At 39.5% G+C, this 19956-nt stretch overlaps 1 protein-coding gene across 1 annotated transcript; it reads left to right on the top strand.

Moving 5' to 3' along the window:
• Positions 1-483: 483 nt before the first annotated feature.
• Positions 484-15668, top strand: LOC118113708 (carcinoembryonic antigen-related cell adhesion molecule 5-like). Its single transcript, XM_047340856.1, has 11 exons — positions 484-532; positions 8269-8601; positions 9230-9481; positions 9652-9918; positions 10375-10653; positions 10873-11142; positions 11688-11963; positions 12319-12585; positions 13184-13465; positions 14114-14368; positions 15595-15668. The coding sequence occupies exons 1-11, from the start codon at positions 484-486 to the stop codon at positions 15666-15668; spliced, it is 2604 nt and encodes an 867-aa protein (XP_047196812.1).
• Positions 15669-19956: the final 4288 nt, after the last annotated feature.

Below are 19956 nucleotides of genomic sequence, written 5' to 3'. Positions count from 1 at the left end.
AACATATATTTTTTGCCTTTTCAACCATTGTATGAAAACATTAGATGTTGCATTCAGTCATTTTTTGGGAGACTTCAGTCCTGGTGGTGGAAGGAGATGCATCAGTAACAGCAGGGAGGCAATTACTCTTTACTCATTGTTGTTATTTTTACAGCTCTCACAGCTGCGTCTGTAGATAACTCAAATGAAGCCATGTGAGACTAAAAACTGCCCCAATAATCTAAACAGTATGTCGAAGAGGTCAATAAAAGCCTCAATAAGCTTCTTTATAATAACATGCAGGACTTAACATATTCTGTTTTCAATGAAAATGCATAATTTTGCGGAGACAAACACACACATTTATTGCTGGAATTGAATATGTGCTCACCATATATCCTCAGTTTGGTGCTTCCTGTATGAGCTTGAGTAGCTGAAATGGTAACTGTGTAATCTCCACTGTCATTAAGAGACAAATTCCTGAGCTCCAGGGATCCACTAGATATGAAGAGGGTGATCCTGCCTTCATACCCTGGTGTAGTTGTATTCATAGGTTCGGTAAAGGTTATTATGTTATTATGATTAAAGGTCCAGAGCAAAAAGGTGATAGTCACAGGTGGCGTCAGTGTTGTGGTGAATATCACCTTCCCTCCTACAGGTGCATTCAGCAGATCGTCAACCAGCACCCCAGCGCCTTCACACAAACCTGGAGGAGACAAATTAAAGACGGACCGTAAAGGAGACTTTGTATCATTAAATATTGAAAGTCTATCTTCTTCTTCTTCTTCTTGGAGTCTTATATTCCAGATTGTTTTGGATTTTGTTGCAAACAGTTGTCATTATAATTCAATTTCTTTGGTAAAAAAACAAACAAAGGATAACATGACTTTTCTACAACCACCAAAAAGTTAATATGATAATGGTCTTGCTTCTTACCTCTAAAGGTCACACAGAGAACGCAAAGTGAAAACAACAGGTTCATCGTTCTCTCTTTCTGAGACGTGCAGATGAGAAGAGCTCAACACTGACACTGTTCCAAAGAACTTTGCACGATGAGAGCAACCCAATGAAACTGTAGCAACACATTCAAGTCTGTGGTGGAGATGCTGCAACATGTCTCCCTCTTCTGGTGAAACTTGAACATCAAAGATCACCAGGACAAAACATAGGAGCGACAATTATATAAATATATTTAAAAACACATTATATAAAAAGTATTTTCTGTCCTTCTAACGGAAACGTTTTAGAAATGTACAAATTCAAATTAACAACCAAACAAAACTTGCATCTCAGACTTTCTCCAAACAGTTCCTATAATATTTTGTATATTGAGCTTCATCATAGTAAGTTCCTTTTTAATCATTCCCAGTAAACAGGAAACAGTGCTACTTAATCAGATGAACTGCTGGAATAAGTTTAAATATTATAGAAGAGGTTCAGTTTCTATAATCTCACCTCTTCAATACAAAATACAAATGTATTCCAGAGCAGTCTTGAGAATAAATCGTAGTAAGGTAACAAAAGTAGTTTGGTAAATCTTGATAACAGAAACTGCTCAGATATTAACATTATTATTATTAATGATCATAAAAAAGGCGCGAGTGTCAATTGCTGTGACTCTTCCTCCATTCTCTCCTCCCATTTCCCGCTCACTTTACTTTAAGTTAAGTTGAAATGCCATAATAAGTATGTTAAAAAAAGGCTGAGCTTATAGTTTACACTGTCACAGACAAACAAGTGTGCACAGTACTGTACGTAGGTTAAGCTGGGAGAATATTTTATTCCTTTTCACTTTGGCCTTATTTCTAAAATATTTTCGGTCTTGAAATGTTTTAATCCTGGTTCAACCATGGAAAACACACAAAGTTCTGTGAGTGTGTTTATATATAACATGAGCATTTAGCTCAAAGAAAGTGTGTGCCAACTAAGTGTCCACGATGAACTAATGAAGGATCGTTATCATATTATTTGATATTCAGTTGTGTTTTATTGGCTTACGCAAGTCAGTGCAGCAACAATAACCAAAGGTTAGTATAGGTAATAATTAAGCATGGCAGGCCTGGGGACATCTTGACGACATTTCATTTATTACAGATAATCTGCAGGAGAGTTGTTCCATTGTTGCACTAACACAGGAGCCAGAAGGTCACACAACATCAGAAGAGGACCAAACTGAGAATACACCATGAAATACTCGTTTCTCTGGTCAGCGACACTTGTGCTTCTGTCCTCAGGTAAGGAAAACTTTGGGAATATTGATCAAATGTCTCATCGATAGAATTAAAAGTTGTGACATGTTGGTTGATACGTGCATGTTTCAGCAGGTCTCTGCCATGGAGCCGGTGTCATCACTGTTGACGTCCTTCGCGGGATAACAGGAGGGAGCGTGACTTTCACAACATCTGTAAAACCGACCGCAGAGCCGTTCCTGGCACTGACCTGGGGCTTCAACGGCACCACCAATGTGATCACTACGACCACTGCAGATGTCGTGGGACAAGGCTACGAGAACCGGGTTGAAGTGGATAAATCCACTGGATCTCTGGTGCTGAGACATCTGACAGAGAGAGACAGCGGAGAATACGAGTTGATGATCATCCCAAATGGAGGAGAGCAGATTCAAGGAACTGCCAAGCTGGAAGTAGTGTGTAAGTGAGATGTACGAATCCAACACCTCGTTAAAAAGGTCAAATAATGCTTGTGTTTTATCGATGTGTTTGGAATGAGAAGTCATGAATTGTCATGAATCTGCTTAAAGGACACATTAGGTCACATTGCTTGGTATATGGTGTCTCACTGTCTCTTATTCTCATTTTATTTATTCCTCTGTGCACAGCCCAAGTGTCAAAACCCACCATGGCCTGTCCCACAGGGAACTTAATAGAGGGCAAAACCTCTGTGAAACTAACCTGTGATGCCAACGGCTTAGTGAGCAGAGAGTGGGTGAAAGATGGAAAACCTGTTGCTCCTGGAGGCAGATTCAGCTTTCACGAGGGCAACAGAGTGTTGTCCATCAGCCCAGTGGACCGGATGGATACTGGAGGGTTTCTCTGTAACGTCAGCAATGATATCAGTTTTGAAACAACCAATTGCAGTCTCAAAGTCTTCTGTACGTACTTTAATTTTTACTTTATCAACATTCAGCTGCTCAAGCTCCTTTTTTTCAGCCTTCTTAAAGATCTCCTTCCTCATCCGTGCAGATGGACCTGACAGACCGATAATCAATCAGATGCCAATTGGAGCAGAGCTAGAGGACAGGGTCACTCTGACCTGCTCGGCTGACTCGCTGCCAAGGGCGACTTACTACTGGAGATTCAGAAACATGCTGATATACGGGCCTCTGCACTACATCCACGAGATGGAAGAGAGGCACCTGGGGATGTACACCTGCACCGCCCAAAACTCTGTCACTGGTCTGGAGACCTCTGAGGTCCACAAACTGCATGGTATTTGAGCTTTCTTTCTCTCTTTCGCAAGCCGTGCATCTGTTTGTGCTGATGTGTGTAAGCGGAGAAGACAGAGTAATGTCTTTCTTTTTCTGATCCAGACTCATCCACTACCATCAGTGGGTCTATTTCCACAATGGTTTGCACTGTCCTGAGCTTGGTGGGACTCATGTTGATCTAAAGACTTTTGTCTGTGGAAATAGACTGAACAGTTACATCTGTAGAATATTGCTGCTCTGCCCCATCGAATTTCACATGTGGATGAAATGTAAAATAATAAATGACTAATCAATCTTTTGTATTTGTATTATTTCCAGTTCTTTGGTTATACAAAACTGTGGCAGTCGTTATTAGTTTAATTGTATTTATTGAGTCACAGCCTTGTCACAATGTCATTTTATTCTATAATCAAACAAATAAATGATATCTTATTGCTTTAAATTCAGCTGTTTGTCTCACTCTCTCTTTTAATAAATAAATCTTCACCCTACGCGACTTCCCAGGTGTCGCACAACAGACCTGAAATCATTTGTTCTGGTGTCATTCAACCTTCAACAACATGATAATGTGTTTCATGTTCTTTAACACCAGCAGCAGCCTGATAACATCTTGTCATGGTGTCACTGTTATAAACTTTTATTAAATAACTGTTGTGTGCTAATAAACACTATCAGGCAACATCCAGTTCTGCTCTTACGTTCCACAAGGATGCGCCCTTGGTCCGCGACAGAGCATCAGCCAACGCTGCCAAAAAGTCTTTGCCGTGAGAATATTGACAGCAAACAGGAACTCAAACAAAAGTAGAAAGATAATCACAGTTCAGAAGAAGTCAATATCAACTGGAACTTAAGTGTTCAAGGACAACTGATTGGCAGAGTATAATAGGAGTAGGTGTCATTTACCAATTTAATCTATTCAACCATTATCTACAACACTACTCGGAGCCACCAACCACCTTTGTTGAGATTCCAGCTGACAACTTTGCTGTTTGGTTCAAAGTCACCAGATTCATAGTGTTGTTTTAGGTCACAGCTGCCAACTACGTATACAGGTCAACGCCGAACAGCAGACAATAATAAGTTAGGGACTATTTAACAGAGTTATCTCATTTTACTTCATGTCCAAAGTATAGTATTAATAAAATTATATATACATATATATATATATATATAAAACCAAAAATACTAAATGGACTAATGGTTGATTAGAGTATTTATCAAATTCTATGAGTAAAAGATCAAAATTCAAACCATATAACATATACATAACATAAACCGAACATATAATCAACTCAATGTACATTCTTTTAATGGTGATTATTTGACTAGTTATTGTTTTGCTACTGAAAATGGGAGATAAGTCTTTTTATAGTCCGAACATCCAGTGTTATTTCCCGATGGACCTGTTTTCTTGATTTAAACCAACACTTTCCTCACCCTTTAATCCAGTCATCTGAGGCAGCAACACAAGACAACACTGTTGTAGTTTATATTTCTGTTATCTTTTTCACTGCCAGGTAAGTTACAAGAAGTTCAACTGAAAGCTCAGGAAAACTTTCTCCATCGTCAGTGCCACATGACCTCATCACGAGCAGTTCAAGTTAAGTTCAGAATAAACAAATATCTTATTAAATTGATAAAAAAGAACCGAGGCAATATTCTTCATCATAACTGTGTGGATGTGCTTTGATCAGACTCTCATCAGGTTTTCATACGAACCAACTCGCTCATGCAAAATAACCAAAATGGCAATGCAAAATTTTTATTATGCAGGAAACCAGAAAATGTTGGTTTTAAGCATTAGAACTTAGTTGAGGTAAAAGTAAAGTAAAACCCATATAGCAGCAGCTTTGTTGCGTTCTTATGAATCTGTACTAACGGCACCGTTCAGGAGACCCAGCTCCTACAGTGTAAAGCCTATTGTCCATTCACAGAATTAAGACCTGTAACATCCAAATGGTCTCGTAGATCCATGTAACTTCAGGACAATTTTATTAATTACCCTCTGATAAATTTGTTTTTGTCTTATTCTGCCAGCAACACCTGTAATTAAAATTTTATGACTGTATATCTTTATCAACTCACAATCCGATGGGACTAGCACCTTCTTATCAATTTTATCACCTTCCTATCAAACCTTTTATCAAAGTCAGTTGGTGTGTTAACAAGCAGCATGATCCACCTGAAACACCCCCATCGGTCACGGTAGGTGGTCAAAGAGACAACTCTGTGATTTTCCCCAGTGGACGAGATAAATGTCTTTACAGCCGTTACATTATATATGAAACACTGTTGGCAGAGAAAACACACCTGTGTGTCTCACATGTGACATAGATGTAGTTCGTTTTATTTTTCAGTTTGTAATTGTTAGCTGACAGATGGGTGGATGGATGCACATGGACCTATATTCTCTCCCAGGGGACTATATAACCCACAGTAGTATAAAGCCAATGCACATTATAAACAGGACAAAATTATAAAAATACATAGACATCCATTGGGAGCCATCACTTTGAAATGACAATGAAATATGAAAACATTGAGAGTCAGTTTCTCAGTTAAAAGTTTAATAGCCTGTTATATAGTTAGTTGAAAAACAGAACAGTTGATGGGACAAATGAACTGAAGAATCTGTCAGATTTCTTCACCTCCTCCCTGTTGGCAGGAGGCAAAACTCAGGGAGAAGCGGGGGTTGAGTTTCCGCCAAAAGGGCCTTTGCCCCCTGAGTGGCTTTAACTTCACAAACATGGCCAAGGTTATTGAAGTTGGTGCCGATGGTGTTCTGTTCTAGAGTTCAACAATCCTCCCTGTAGCCTGTTCCTTAGACCTGAGGCTGTCAAACCAGCAGATCATAACATTTTTCTCATAATCTCCCAAATTGTGCTTTACAGAGAAATCTGAGAAATGAATAATAGTCTTTATGGATAAAACATGTCACTGATAAAAACTTAATATACCCACATCAGTACATCATGTGCTTTCATTACTTTATTACCGGCGAGAACACAGGATTATAAATTAATCAAACCAGTGTAATCAGCAACGTGGAGGCTGCAACACTACGAGGGAGCAAACACTCAGAGGCATGTGAAAGTGTCAGAGAACAGGAACTACCTGATACTGAGACTATAATTAATAAAATAAAAAGATCAACGTTTTTAAGGCACATGGAAAACAGGTTTTCTCCATCATTACTGTAAGTAAGGAATTAATTGTGAAACTGATTAAAAAGTTAAATATTTGCGTCCAGTAAAATAAGTGTCATTTACATATTTCTTTCTTATGAGACCACATTTAAATTCACTAGATACAGGTTTTTATTTAGATCAGCACCAAAACGCACACACACACACACACACACACACACACACACACACACACACACACACACACACACACACACACACACACACACACACACACACACACACACACACATAAATATCAGTTCCCTGAACACGTGTTACCTTCTTCATCAAGATCCATGAACATGTTAAAGAAAATAAAACAAACGTACAGGGGTGAATACAAAACCTGGTAATGAAGCTGATGCAGCAGAACTCATAGTTACAAATTCAAGTTATAATACGGAAATACTGATTTCATTTAACATGCTGCAGCTCACTTTAGGTGCATTAATACAAAGTAATACAATTTTAAATCAAAATACTGAGAGTACTTATTGATACTGCATATGACTGAAACAAATAAAAGAAAATATGGTCACACTAACATAATGTTCATATATTTTGAGGCCCAGAGACAACTGGCTGCAGACACATATTTTTTGTATTTTTCACTTTGCTCAAGTCCATATTGAGAACATAACAAGTATTATTTCTCTTTCTCAGCTGTTTAAGGGATTTTATGAGCTGCTGCCATTTTGTGCTTCGATCAACAACGATTCCTGCTGTGGGACTTTTGTTGTTGATTTATGAAACCAGTGAAGTTTGTGTATGGATTTGATTTAACACCAACCCAACCCACATTATCTGCAAGGCTATATTGCTCATTGGTTTTCACTGCTGTCATTCGATGGCAGAGTCCAGGGCTAATCACCACAGAAGAAGTGCACGGTTCCTCCTCCTCCACATGTATTAACAGCACCTCCTCTCACAAAAAAACACTTTCTATGTGCCTGAGGCTGCGATAGATATGGAAACATCTGTGATACTGCTGATCTTCCTGGGAGCCATCTCAGGTGAGCTTTTACCATTTCAGTATTTAAGAAAGGTTTTCTTTTGCTTGTGAGAAATATTTGACTCTAAAACCACACGATTATTGTCAGCTCATGATTACTCAGGTTATTATTCGGTATTATTCCACCTCAATGTTGATTATAGAGAGCATAAGAATAATCCTTCTTATATATTTTTAATTTTTAATTTCTTATAATCTAAAAGATAAAAAGACCTGCTGCTTTTAGATTTTAGTTTGTTTTCAAACAAATTGATATTTTGTATAATTTAATTTTGATAATATGAAATTGGTAATGAAAACATGCAGGAGAACTAAGTTCTCATGTGTTTATGTAAATCTTATCTTGTTAGTAGGAGATTTGAGATAGACAGATAAGCTTTAATAATCTTCGCTCTTTCTCTCTCTGTGTGTGTGTGTGTGTGTGTGTGTGTGTGTGTGTGTGTGTGTGTGTGTGTGTGTGTGTTCACATTTATTACCAAAGAAGCGGTTGCACCTGACTTAGATTTTCTTGCACTAACAGTATTGAAGAGTGGATTTTATTTAATGCTGTTTTTTTCAAGTTGTTTACAAGTTCATGTTATTACATTTTACAAGTTATTAGAATTGTTTACATTCTCTCAGTGACCTGTGTCTGCCTCCTCCAGGTGTAATCCATGGAGCTGGCGTGCTACCTGACAGTCTGACTGCCGTTGTCGGAGAGACGGTGACGTTCACCACAACCGTGACTCCACCTGAGATACCATTCGTGGTTGTCACCTGGAGTTTTGAGAATAGCCAAGGTTCTAGTGTTAGTATAATAACCTCGACTAGTGCAGATATAATTGGACCACTGTATAAAGGCCGGGTGAAACTCATCAGATCTACTGGATCTCTGGAGCTTAGTAATCTGACTATTAACGACAGCGGCGAATACAAAGTCACCATCATACCAAATGGTGCCGCGCAGCAGAAAGGAAGCTGCCGACTGCTGTTAGAAGGTAAGTTGATGCATCACTGTCACAATGAAGAACATACTGACCACACTATAAACTGGAATAGCATTCAGAAGAGTGCAAACCTCCACTAAGGCCCAAAAGTCCCTTTAAATTCAATCAAGCTGCACCACATTGCTCACACTCATAAATATCAGCCCCCTAAATATGCCTGATTTTTTTTTCCACCTATATAATTATTGTCTTGGAAATAAGTGAAAACATCAACATCATGGGTCCTTCCATGACATTGTATCATGAATATTGTAATTACATATGCGACAAACAGGGAACAACTAGGTAATATTAATAATAACAAATTGTATTTAAAGGCGCCTTTCACAGCACTCAAAGTCACTTTACCATGCAGAGATAAAAACAGAACTAAAAAAACAATGTATTAAAAAGATTAATAAAATGAATAGTAAATAAAACCATATTACAGTTGTCCAAGACGGCTGAGGGTATATTATCCCATCCTGCAAATGTATAGAATCTTATTTTGTGATTGTTCACTTGCATCTGACACAGAAACAATGTAGATATCTATACCCTGTACTGAACATAATACATTTTCATCAGTGATTGTCATTATTCACTCATTCATGATTTGTGTTGTGTTTTTAATCCACAGTGCCGGTCTCCAGGGTAACGGTAACACCGAGCAGCAGCACAGACCTGGTGGAGTTCAGCTCCATCCGTCTGTCCTGCTCCGCCTCTGGATCCTCCCTCTCTTACCTCTGGCTGAACGGCAGCTCTACGATCACAGCCGGCTCCGTTCTCACTATAGTCAATGTGACCCGTTACGACCAGGGACCATTCAGGTGTAACGTGTTCAATCCTTTCAGTAACGGCACCAGTGACCCAGTCAACCTCTCCATCAGCTGTGAGTCTTGCTGCATTTTCCCTTAAAACCCCAGAGCTGAAGTAAATTAGTGCGAAATTTCAAAAGAAGCAGCTTCATGGGGCCTTCATATTGAGCATCTGATCATTCATACCTTTTCCCTTAATTTTCTACTATTTTGATTGGTGCACATTCATTCTTCTTCTCTGCAGATGGGCCAGAAAACATCAGTGTAACACTCAATCCGCCACAAGAATACCACGTGGCAGGTTCCAACATCAGCCTGTCCTGCTCAGCTGTCTCTAGACCTGCAGCCCAGTATTACTGGTTCCTGAACGGAGACAGACTGTCTGACGCTGACCCGGAGCTCAGACTGATCCACGTCCAGCAGAGTCAGAGTGGAAACTACAGCTGTCAGGCCTTCAACAACAAAACTCAGAGATCTCAAACAGCTCAAGTGCCAGCTGTAACTGTACTGGGTGAGTGGGAATGAATGTTCTTATATTGATGTGACACATTAAACAAGATGGTGTTTTAGTGTCAACTGGTGGCAGGTGTGTTTCAAGGGACTTTGGGGGCCCCAGGTGAAGGGACTATATTGAACCAGCCACCCCCCCAACACACATGCATTTAGACGTTGTAGTCTTCAACCAAACAGCTAAAATTACTAGTGCTAGTGAAGCTAATGAAGCCTTGTTCGGTGGTTTCCATCCATGGAATTGCTGCAGTCTCCTGCATGTTGCCGATTGCTGAATTTAAGGGGGTTCTCCGAAAATTGCTGATGCATGTGGACTAACGTAACCAGCCATTCTCGGGGACCCCTTCTAAGTTTGGGGCCCCAAGCAATTGCCTGCTCTGCCTAGCCTGTTGCAAAACTCGTGACTCATGTTGTCATCGTTTAAAATGCATAAAATGTATCCATTCTTCTCGCACAGTTCCAGTGTCTAATATAGAAATGAACGCCAGCGGCACCGTCATGTTTGAGTTCAACAGCTCCGTCCGTCTGTCCTGCTCCTCCTCTGGATCCTCGCTCTCCTTCCTCTGGATGAACGGCAGCTCGGAGGTCACGCCCAGCGACAGAGTTCAGCTCGCCGATGGAAACTCCTCTCTCATCATATATAATGTGACCCGTTACGACCAGGGACCCTTCAGGTGTCGTGTGTTTAATCCTGTCAGTAGCGGCACCACTGCTCCAGTCAACCTCCTCATCATCTGTGAGTTGCTAAGTGACATGTTCCTGATGTTCGTTGAAATATGTCTGAGTAACTTTTTGTTATTGTCCTGGTTATTTCTGCATTTGACTGATATAAAGCACAAGCTGCATATCACATAAACCTTTTTCCTCAAGCCACTAACTTTACTATGATGTTCCCTTTGTTGTGGTTCCCTTGTTTTACTGGCGGCCATATCTTTTTTATGTTTTCTCGCCACAGTGGGCCCAGAAAACATTAATCTGACAGTGTCTCCAGCACAAGAACACTACGACGAGGGGTCGGACGTCGGCCTGACGTGCTCAGCTGTCTCCAGACCTGCAGCGCTGTATTACTGGTTCCTGAATGGAGACAAACTGTCTGACACTGGACCAGAGCTCAGACTGGTCTCCATCCGTTTGAGTCAGAGTGGAAACTACAGTTGTCAGGCCTTTAACAACAAAACCATGAGGAGTCAAACATCTCAGCCTGTTGTTTTAACTGTACTGAAATGTAAGTGGGAGTCAATACCTTAGATATATAGCACCTAATTATGTCTTTAGAAACTGTTTATATGTGTTGGCAGTTAATTGGTGCCCAACTTAAAATGCTGTACTAAATAAAACACTAGAGTGGCACTCAACAGAGCACATCCTGTTCCACTGCCCAGGCCCAACAGTTCGCTTCAATCAAGCTACACCAAATTCCACACACTGCAAAGTTCCCAAAATGTGCCAGATTTTTCCATCAAGAGCAATCCCTAGGAAACAGTAAACATAGCAAATAATTACAGAGGCCCTTAAGTGCACAATACAAATGCAAATAAGAAAGCCTATATCTTACGATGTTAAGGGTGAAAACAATTTAGCTGGATCCGCCCCCTGATTTAGATCCACATCAAAAATCCAATGGGCCTCCTCCCTGATTACCGAATCCTCCACCAAGTTTTGTCCTGTATTGGCATTGTTTATAATGTGTCCCTGCTACAGAAACGAAAAATTGATTTGTGCTTTCTGTTCATCTTCAGTGACTCCTAACATGTTTATGTCCTCTCCCAGCTAACGTCTCCGATGTGGTGATAACTCCCAGCGCCACAGACTTGATCGAGTTCAACAGCTCCGTCAGTCTGTCCTGCTCCTCCTCCGGACCCTCCCTCTCCTTCCTCTGGCTGAACGGCAGCTCGGAGGTCACGGCCAGCGACAGAGTTCAGCTCACCGACGATGGCGCCACTCTCACTATAATAAACGTGACCCGCTACGACCAGGGACCGTTCAGGTGTCAAGTGTTGAACAATAGTAATTCCACCAGTGATCCGGTGAAACTCTCCATCAGCTGTGAGTTACTACCCTAAAGTACGCGCTGAGTCTTACGTTGTAGCATTTGCATTCAAATACCATCTAGGGCTTTAAAATTGCAACTTGTCGCATAATTATTGCAATCATCATGAAAGGGGTTGTTTCGCCTCCATTGCTTTTTATTGTCCTCCTTGCTGTTCCATTGCTGCAGTGTTCGGCTGGTACTGATAAAGATGCTCATATGAATGTAGCTTAATGATACAGTTCTGTGTTTGAACGACATAATGGCCTCTTCCTCTTCTGAGCGCGGCCTAATGCTTTATTTCAGCTTCCCTCAAGTTACAACATTTATTTTATGGGTGATCGTACTGTTTTATGTCTTTTCTCTCCACAGTCGGCCCAGAAAATATTAATCTGAAGCTGTTTCCATCACAACAACACTATGAAGAAGGATCAGATATAAAGCTGCTCTGCTCAGCTGTGTCCAGACCTGCAGCCACGTATTACTGGTTCCTGAATGGAGAGAGGCTGTCAGCCACTGGACCAGAGCTCCAACTGGTGAAGATTGAGCAGAGTCACAGTGGGAAATACAGCTGTCAGGCCTTTAACAGCAAAACTCTGAGATATGAAACATCTGACCCTGCTGTTGTGTTGATACTGGGTAAGTTATTACAGCCCCTTTTACCACTGGCCACCCACTAACACCTGCTAACATCTGGATATAATAGACATTCACTCCTGGGACAAATGACTCTGCTGTAGACAACGTTTTTTATTGGCTCCGACGAATGCATTAATCTCTTCTTCTTTAGTTTAGCAGCTGTAATGTTGTCTTCACTACATTATGATGCGTATAAACTCTCAGACGTCGGCATGTAATTAGCCATGAAAGTTTGTGTACTTATTGTTAGACTCTAAAAGCCAGAAAGACAAACTCTTCTACTGGCAGTGGAAAATTAGTCAATCTCCTTTTTTAGCAGCTTTAGACACATTTTAAAGAAAAATAGACTTTTGATTTCTTAGTTTACTGCCAACCTCTTTTTTACTCTTTCAATTTTACCCCTAATCAAAAATATTTGGCGTGCTTCACTGTAGAGAGATGAACATCCAATTGTACATTTGGATATACTCATCTTGTCCATCAGCTAGCTATCAGTGACCACATCGTATATTAACGTTGCTGTGTTTTTTTCCTCTGCTGTGCCACTTTCTAACGTGGAGGTGGTGTTAATGATTTTTGTTGTGTCTTCAATCCACAGTGCCGGTCGCCAATATCACAGTAACACAGAGCAGCAGCACAGATTTGTTGGAGTTCCACAGCTCCGTCAGTCTGTCCTGCTTCTCCCCCGGATCCTTCCTCTCCTTCCTCTGGCTGAACGGCAGCTCCGAGGTCACAGCCAGCGACAGAGTTCAGCTCAGCGATGGAGGCTCCAATCTCACTATATTCAATGTGACCCGCTACGACCAGGGACCGTTCAGGTGCAACGTGTCCAATGGTGTCACTTATGGAATCAGCCAGTCAATTAATATTATCATCCAATGTGAGTTTATGACAAAGACTAATAAACATCCCTGAGTTAAATAGATTTTGTTTAGTGGATCTGCATCAAATTGCAAACAAGATACAATAATTATTCTCAGAAATCCCTGAAAATGTAAAAAAAGAAAACACCCTATCCCGCAATGTCTGGGACTGCACCAATCTGGGACTGCACCAAAATGGGTGATGGGTTCTTTCCTGATCCATAATAAATCCTCCCATTAAGTTTTGTGTTAAACCATCCAGTATTATTTCCGTTACTACCAAACAAAACCCTGAAACATCACGTTGAAGTCATCAGCCTCTGGATTTCAATACTTATTTTTCATATTTAAAATTATTTTCTGGGACAGTCATGCGGTTCTTAAGCAAATCAACATAATTTTACCTACTGAGACCAAAACATTAGACAGTGCCTGTTGTTGCCTGTCTAAAACTTTCCATATGATCCCTTCCCCATTTTAGAGCAAGATAGTGTTGAAACTTAATGAATCTGCAAGGTTGGATGTTGGGCCGGGGTTTAATCTATAACTTAACAAAACAAGAAGAAGAAGAAAACAATAATTGAGTATTAACCATGGAAGTAGCAACAGAACCAAAAGCTTCTACAAAAACACTACACAATCTGATTTATCTGCTTGTGTTGCAGATGGACCTGACAACGTGAACATTGTTGGACCCACATCTATACACGCTGGAGTTATCACGATGCTCTACTGCTCCAGTGTTTCTGTTCCACCTGCAAAGTTCACCTGGATGTTTCAAGGAAAACCAACGACTGTACAAGAGGCTGTGTACGTCATACAATCAGGCAGAAACTCGGACAGTGGGACGTACACCTGCATGGCTGAGAATACTGTGACAGGGCAGAGTCAAACAGTGCACCACGGTTTAACTGTCACCGGTACGTGAAAAACAACGAGTCATTTAAAAACGTTTAAATGTTTTCTTAATGAGTTTTGTTGTTTTTCAGATTTCTCAGACTGTGACTGCTCAGCTGCTGCTGCCAAAACTGGCATCTTCGCAGCTGGGTGTTTTCTCATTATTTTGGTTGTGAGTGGACTATTCGTGTACTGTCTGGTGAGGAAGAGGAGGTAAGCACAAGGCACATGGCACTTACCGATAGCACTTTGTAGTTTGGCTTTCTTGAAGAAAATTGTACTTTCTTGATTCTTGTTGTTCTGGGTTTGTACCCTCTTGGTTGAATGCACTTATTGTAAGTCGCTTTGGATAAAAGCGTCAGCTGAATGAAATGTAATAATGTTCTTAAATATATAAATAAAATTGTACTATATATATCTATATATATATCTATGTATTTAATTTACACAACTAAATTGATATGTGATAGATAAATATTAAATAATTGAATTTATGTATTTCTTCTATTGATGGTTAATTGGTTTAATGAAACAATGGTTATGGCCTCACTTTTCACAGCGAATGAATTAATTGATAGGCTGTGTAATGCAATATAATAATTAATTTGATGATTTAACAAATAATAATTTAATCATAAAGTAAGATTGCAATTGAATCACATACATAAATGTATTTTATTTAAAAGAATGTTATAGTACAATGCTGTTTATTACAGCAGAACAAAAACTACAGCCTTAAAAATGACCAACACCTCTCTGACACTGTCAAAGGTAACTTTATCATGTCTCACCAGAAGACTGTTGATTTACAATCAACACATTTTATATTTTTCCATTTCTCTAGTCAAGCATGACATACGTGTCATATATAATGAATTATACAGTAATTTATTGATGTTACATGATCACATTTAAAACCACTTTGCACATCTATTAGGTGACAGGTGCATCAGAGAAAAGTGAGTGAAGGTCTAGTACTGAAATGTCTACAAATTATCACTAGGACAGTGTGCAGGAATATTTTTTATAATATATGACCACTTTTAATATTAATTACTGAGCATTGAACGTTCCTTATGTCTTTACTGCTGATAAATAAGATCTGTCTTTATTTTTGTGAGTTAACAGCAATTACCCAGCACGTCACAAACGTAAGTTCTTGTCTCATCTAAACAATGACAATGGAAAGATTTATATCTGAATCATAAAAATGATCTAATGAAGCTAAACCTCTGTTTTGACCCCTTAGATAAATTAAGTGTGAAGGCGAGGCATTCAGACGTGTACAAGATCACAGGAACAACTCAAGAAAGCCAGTTGTAGTCCTTCAGCGGTGAGTTTAAATGTTTTTTTTTTGTCGACATACTGTTGATTGAAACATTCCTCGTTCTAATCATCTGCAAACGTTTCCTCCTGCAGCAGAATTAAAATCTGAAAACCCAAAGAGGAAGATTTCTACAAGTTTCTAGATCAACAATCTCAAAGAAAAACATCAGTGTTATTGAGTTCCTTTTTTTAAGGAATTAATTTATTGTTCCCAACCATTTTCTGCCTCCTTCACATTACTTAGTTTGACTTTAGTTAAATTATAACTTTGATAACTTTCATGTGACTTGGTGATTAATGATGGCTCAAATGAATGAATTCAAAGTCACTTTGAGTCTCTTATACATATGTAACTTATTTCAAAAGCTGTAAATAGTTTCAATAATAGCTATTTCAAGGGATTTTCAAAATAAAATGAAGGAAATGTCTATTATATGATATGTATATAAGTATATATTCAATAAACATTTTAAAAACAGACCAAGGATACTCTGTCTCTTCTGTATTACTAAGATGGGCAGTAGAAGTAATAACCATTAAAATGATCCATCTATCAGTCCATTCATCCACCCATAATCTTTGAGGGTCACAGGGGAGCTGGAGTCTATCCCAGCTGACATTTGCCGAGAGGCGGGGTACACCCTGAAAAAGTTTGCCAGTGAATCACAGGGCCAACACACATAGACTAACAACCAGTCCTACAGTCAATTTAGAGTCTCCAATCAACCTATTCGACAATCTGCAGGTCTTTGGACTGAAGCTGCAGTACCTGGAGAACACCCCCCACCCCCATGTAAACACAGGAGAACGTGCAAACCCCACATGGAAAAACCACATTGATTTAAACCGGGAACCTTCTTGCTGCGAGGCATAAGTGTTGATGCCTCCCTAAAAATATCACAACCCCATTAAATATACAGGGTTAGGTCATTTTCTTTTCAGGTGAGACAAACCACTGTGAGACCAGTTTCCCCTCAGCACAACACACGTGTCGAGTCAAGTGGAAAATCACTTTACCATCAGCCCCCGTAAATTAATCACTTGTAATAGACTTCACAGAACATTGTCTCAGAGTTCATATTTTATGTCTGTGATAGATATTTTATGACACCTGCATAAAAACAAATGAACTTTGTCAGTTATTTATTGCGGACAGTAGTAATGAATATGACCCTCAAACAGATGCGTATCGAGCCCTTTTGGCACAACCAGTGACATCTTATCATCTGTATTATTATCATTAGGCCGTGACTCAACCACAGGGGTCTGTCAGAGCAGGTCAAGGACAGGGGAAAATTCAGGTCATCTGCTCTTGGTGAATTTAAATAATGGTTCATCTCAACAAAATATAAACGTTAACACGATCACAGGTACAATTATAGAAAGAGCACTATCTTGCCTCAATAGTGAGTTTGAGCATTTTTATTGTCGACATACTGTTGATTGAAACACTCCTCGTTCTGATCATCTGCAAACTTTTCCTCCTGTTAAAAGTTAGTTTTTGTAAATAGTTTTTCCTCACTCTTGCTCAGGGTTAAGGTCAGAGGATGTCTCACCTTGTTGAAGCCCTATGAGACAAACTGTGATTTGAGAATATGGGCTATAAAAATAACAATTGACTGATTGTTTGAACATACCAACAATTAAGCATGTGGATTAATTCCAAAAGAATATCTCTACATTCACTTTTCCAATTAGGTTTTGGTCATATTAGCATCATACATGCACGCTCATAGATCCTGTGTAGTATCCCTAGGACAGCAGAACAGTATTAGTGGCTAAGCTTGTTCACTTCAAACATTTTTAACATTATGCAAAAATACTGAACATATTCAACATGAACAATAACACACAGAGCCAGCCTTTTCATACAAATACTCTAAATAATGGGTATGAGTTGCCCAAGATAACATTCTAGCGCTAGCATGTTTGCTAACAGCGTGCCGTCGCCATTTTGGCTCCTCTCAGTGAGCACCACGCTTCTGTCGGCACAAAACAAACTCCTCCACCTCATCTCCCTCTCAAACACAAACTACAGTTGTCTCTTTACACACCAGCACGTTCACTTGGCTTTCTGACGTGGCTTACCTTCACTGAGTTCTAGAAGACCAGCAGTGCCTCGGGCCAGCCTTCCTCTCACACTGCCCCCTACTGACCGAGAGGTGCCGCAATGGCTCAATCATCTTGGTTTGAAATGAGTTTACTTTCCAAATAAATAATATGAAAGACAATAATTCCAAAAGTCGAAAGAAAATACATACATTTTAAAACAGTAGACTTCAATTAAATATTACATACATGTGATCACACTTTTGTGGGCATCATAGGGGACACAGATGACACCTCACTCTTGTTCATGGTGACCCATGGTGATATTCTCTGGTTTGGTTCATGTCAGCCCGCAGGTGATGTCACTACGTCACCGCTGACGTCTTTCTGAGATACAAATCAGTGGCTTTTCTCAGCTGTCAAATATTAACTCATTTAACAGGTACGGCTCAGCAGGGGCTACACTCTATGGAGGTCAGAGGTCAGAGGTCAACCTACCTGACGGATCTAAAGAGTTGAGACGTTTGAAATGAATTTTGTTTGATCCCTTTACCAAAATCAAACACACAATACTTTACCAAAACAACGAAAAATCATTCATTTTGGGATCATAAAAATAACAATTTTGTGAGTGCAGAGGGCAACTGTGTAATTTCACTAATTTCAACGAAACATGCAGATGTGTGTTTTCCAAACCAATGAAATATACAGAGAACAGTAGGAGAAGCTTTTCCTATAAAGACAATTCAATTTAAAACTGATAAGGGTGAATGTTTTGCTTTCAACAACCTGAACACTGGTGACGCACACACGATGGCGTCGTCACTATATTGAAACAGGGGGTTTGGTTTTGAATGTAAACTGTGTCTGTCTCTCTTCCATTTACATTACAGTGGCTTTACAATGGCTTCCAGGGATTTATAGACTTTGAACATAGCCCAAGAATCCATTCAGAGCTCATAAAAACTTACAGAGATGTAGCATGACTCTATATGTGGAGAATGCATTTGGTTTCACAATAAAACTTCAGTTTCAGTATATATACTTATCAATTTCATTTATTAAGTTTATTGTTTATTTAGTTGCAAAATGTCAGCTAACAAATAAGTGAGTGGGACATTTCCACTTGATTGAGTTTTGACTGTTGAGACGAGGCGCTGTAATAAAGCATCAGTAACTAATTTCTGCATTGAAAAGTGGTGGTGTTTCTATTCTTTCTAATAAAATACTTTGTAATCTATTACATTCACATTTAAAAACCATCCAAATCGCAAAGATCATAACTCTGTAGAAGTTGGGGTCCCGAATAAGCACATTTCTTCATTTTACAGAATCAGAATCCAAAACCGTTGAGAACCCCATCAGAACCACATTATCACGTATCACTCCCTGTTTACTGAGCGCACAGTGGGACAACAGACACTGACTAACATCACATGCACACCCTGAGCGCCACTTACAAAACCACATTGTCAATGAGTAAACACGTGTGATGAAACACATCGTACACATCGGTGACACATCCCCGGGCGACGTTCCACCTCCCACAGTGTACGTTCACCTGTCAGGAATCATTGTCACTGTCAATACCTCATTGTTTCCGCTGATTTGATCGTTGTTGAGTTGCAGTATTCATGTAGATTTATAAAAAATCGAAATAACAAACAAAAACAAATTGAGACACTAACATACATCCATAAATATATATTTTTTCCCAATTTAAAATTCAGACAATAAAGGCCGTGAGCTGTTTGTGAAGGAGGCTAATTGTCTCCAGGACCACTTTGATCCTCCTCCTCACGGAATGCTACGGCTCGCTGCTGCTTCTCAAATACAAGCCTGTAAAAAACAAAACCACTCACCTCAGAGCTCATAAACCCACAACTCTCCACCACCAAGAACACCACCAGCACCATGACTCAGACCTCTGCTGCACTGACACATGTATTTGCGAGTGTATTAATAATCAGCAAATGTATAATTTGATTAATGAATAAAGTAGAATTTATTTTATTGAGAAGGTGTACGCCAGCAAACATATTCAATTTAAACCTTTATTTTATTTCATTGACTTTCTACACTAGCTGATTGATGAGCAGCAGCATCATGATGGTTTCAGTCACCATTAAATACAACTGTTTACCATCTGTCTTATCACGGCTCATGTCTACAAACACACACAAGTCAAAGTAACTCCTGGCCCAACATATTACCTGCAGGCATTTTGGTGTATGTA

Source organism: Hippoglossus stenolepis, chromosome 8 (assembly GCF_022539355.2).
Source record: "Hippoglossus stenolepis isolate QCI-W04-F060 chromosome 8, HSTE1.2, whole genome shotgun sequence".
Lineage (NCBI taxonomy): Eukaryota > Metazoa > Chordata > Actinopteri > Pleuronectiformes > Pleuronectidae > Hippoglossus > Hippoglossus stenolepis.
The sequence above is the reverse complement of the archived record's forward strand: the minus strand, read 5'-3'. Positions and strand labels throughout refer to the sequence as shown.

Excerpts from the sequence above, each read along its gene's own strand:
- LOC118113708 (XM_047340856.1), top strand. The coding sequence starts at position 484 with ATGAAGAGGGTGATCCTGCCTTCATACCCTGGTGTAGTTGTATTCATA. Across the intron at positions 10,654-10,872 it reads AGTCAACCTCCTCATCATCT|TGGGCCCAGAAAACATTAAT; the intron begins GTGAGTTGCTAA and ends TTCTCGCCACAG. Across the intron at positions 14,369-15,594 it reads CCACGGTTTAACTGTCACCG|ATAAATTAAGTGTGAAGGCG; the intron begins GTACGTGAAAAA and ends TTGACCCCTTAG.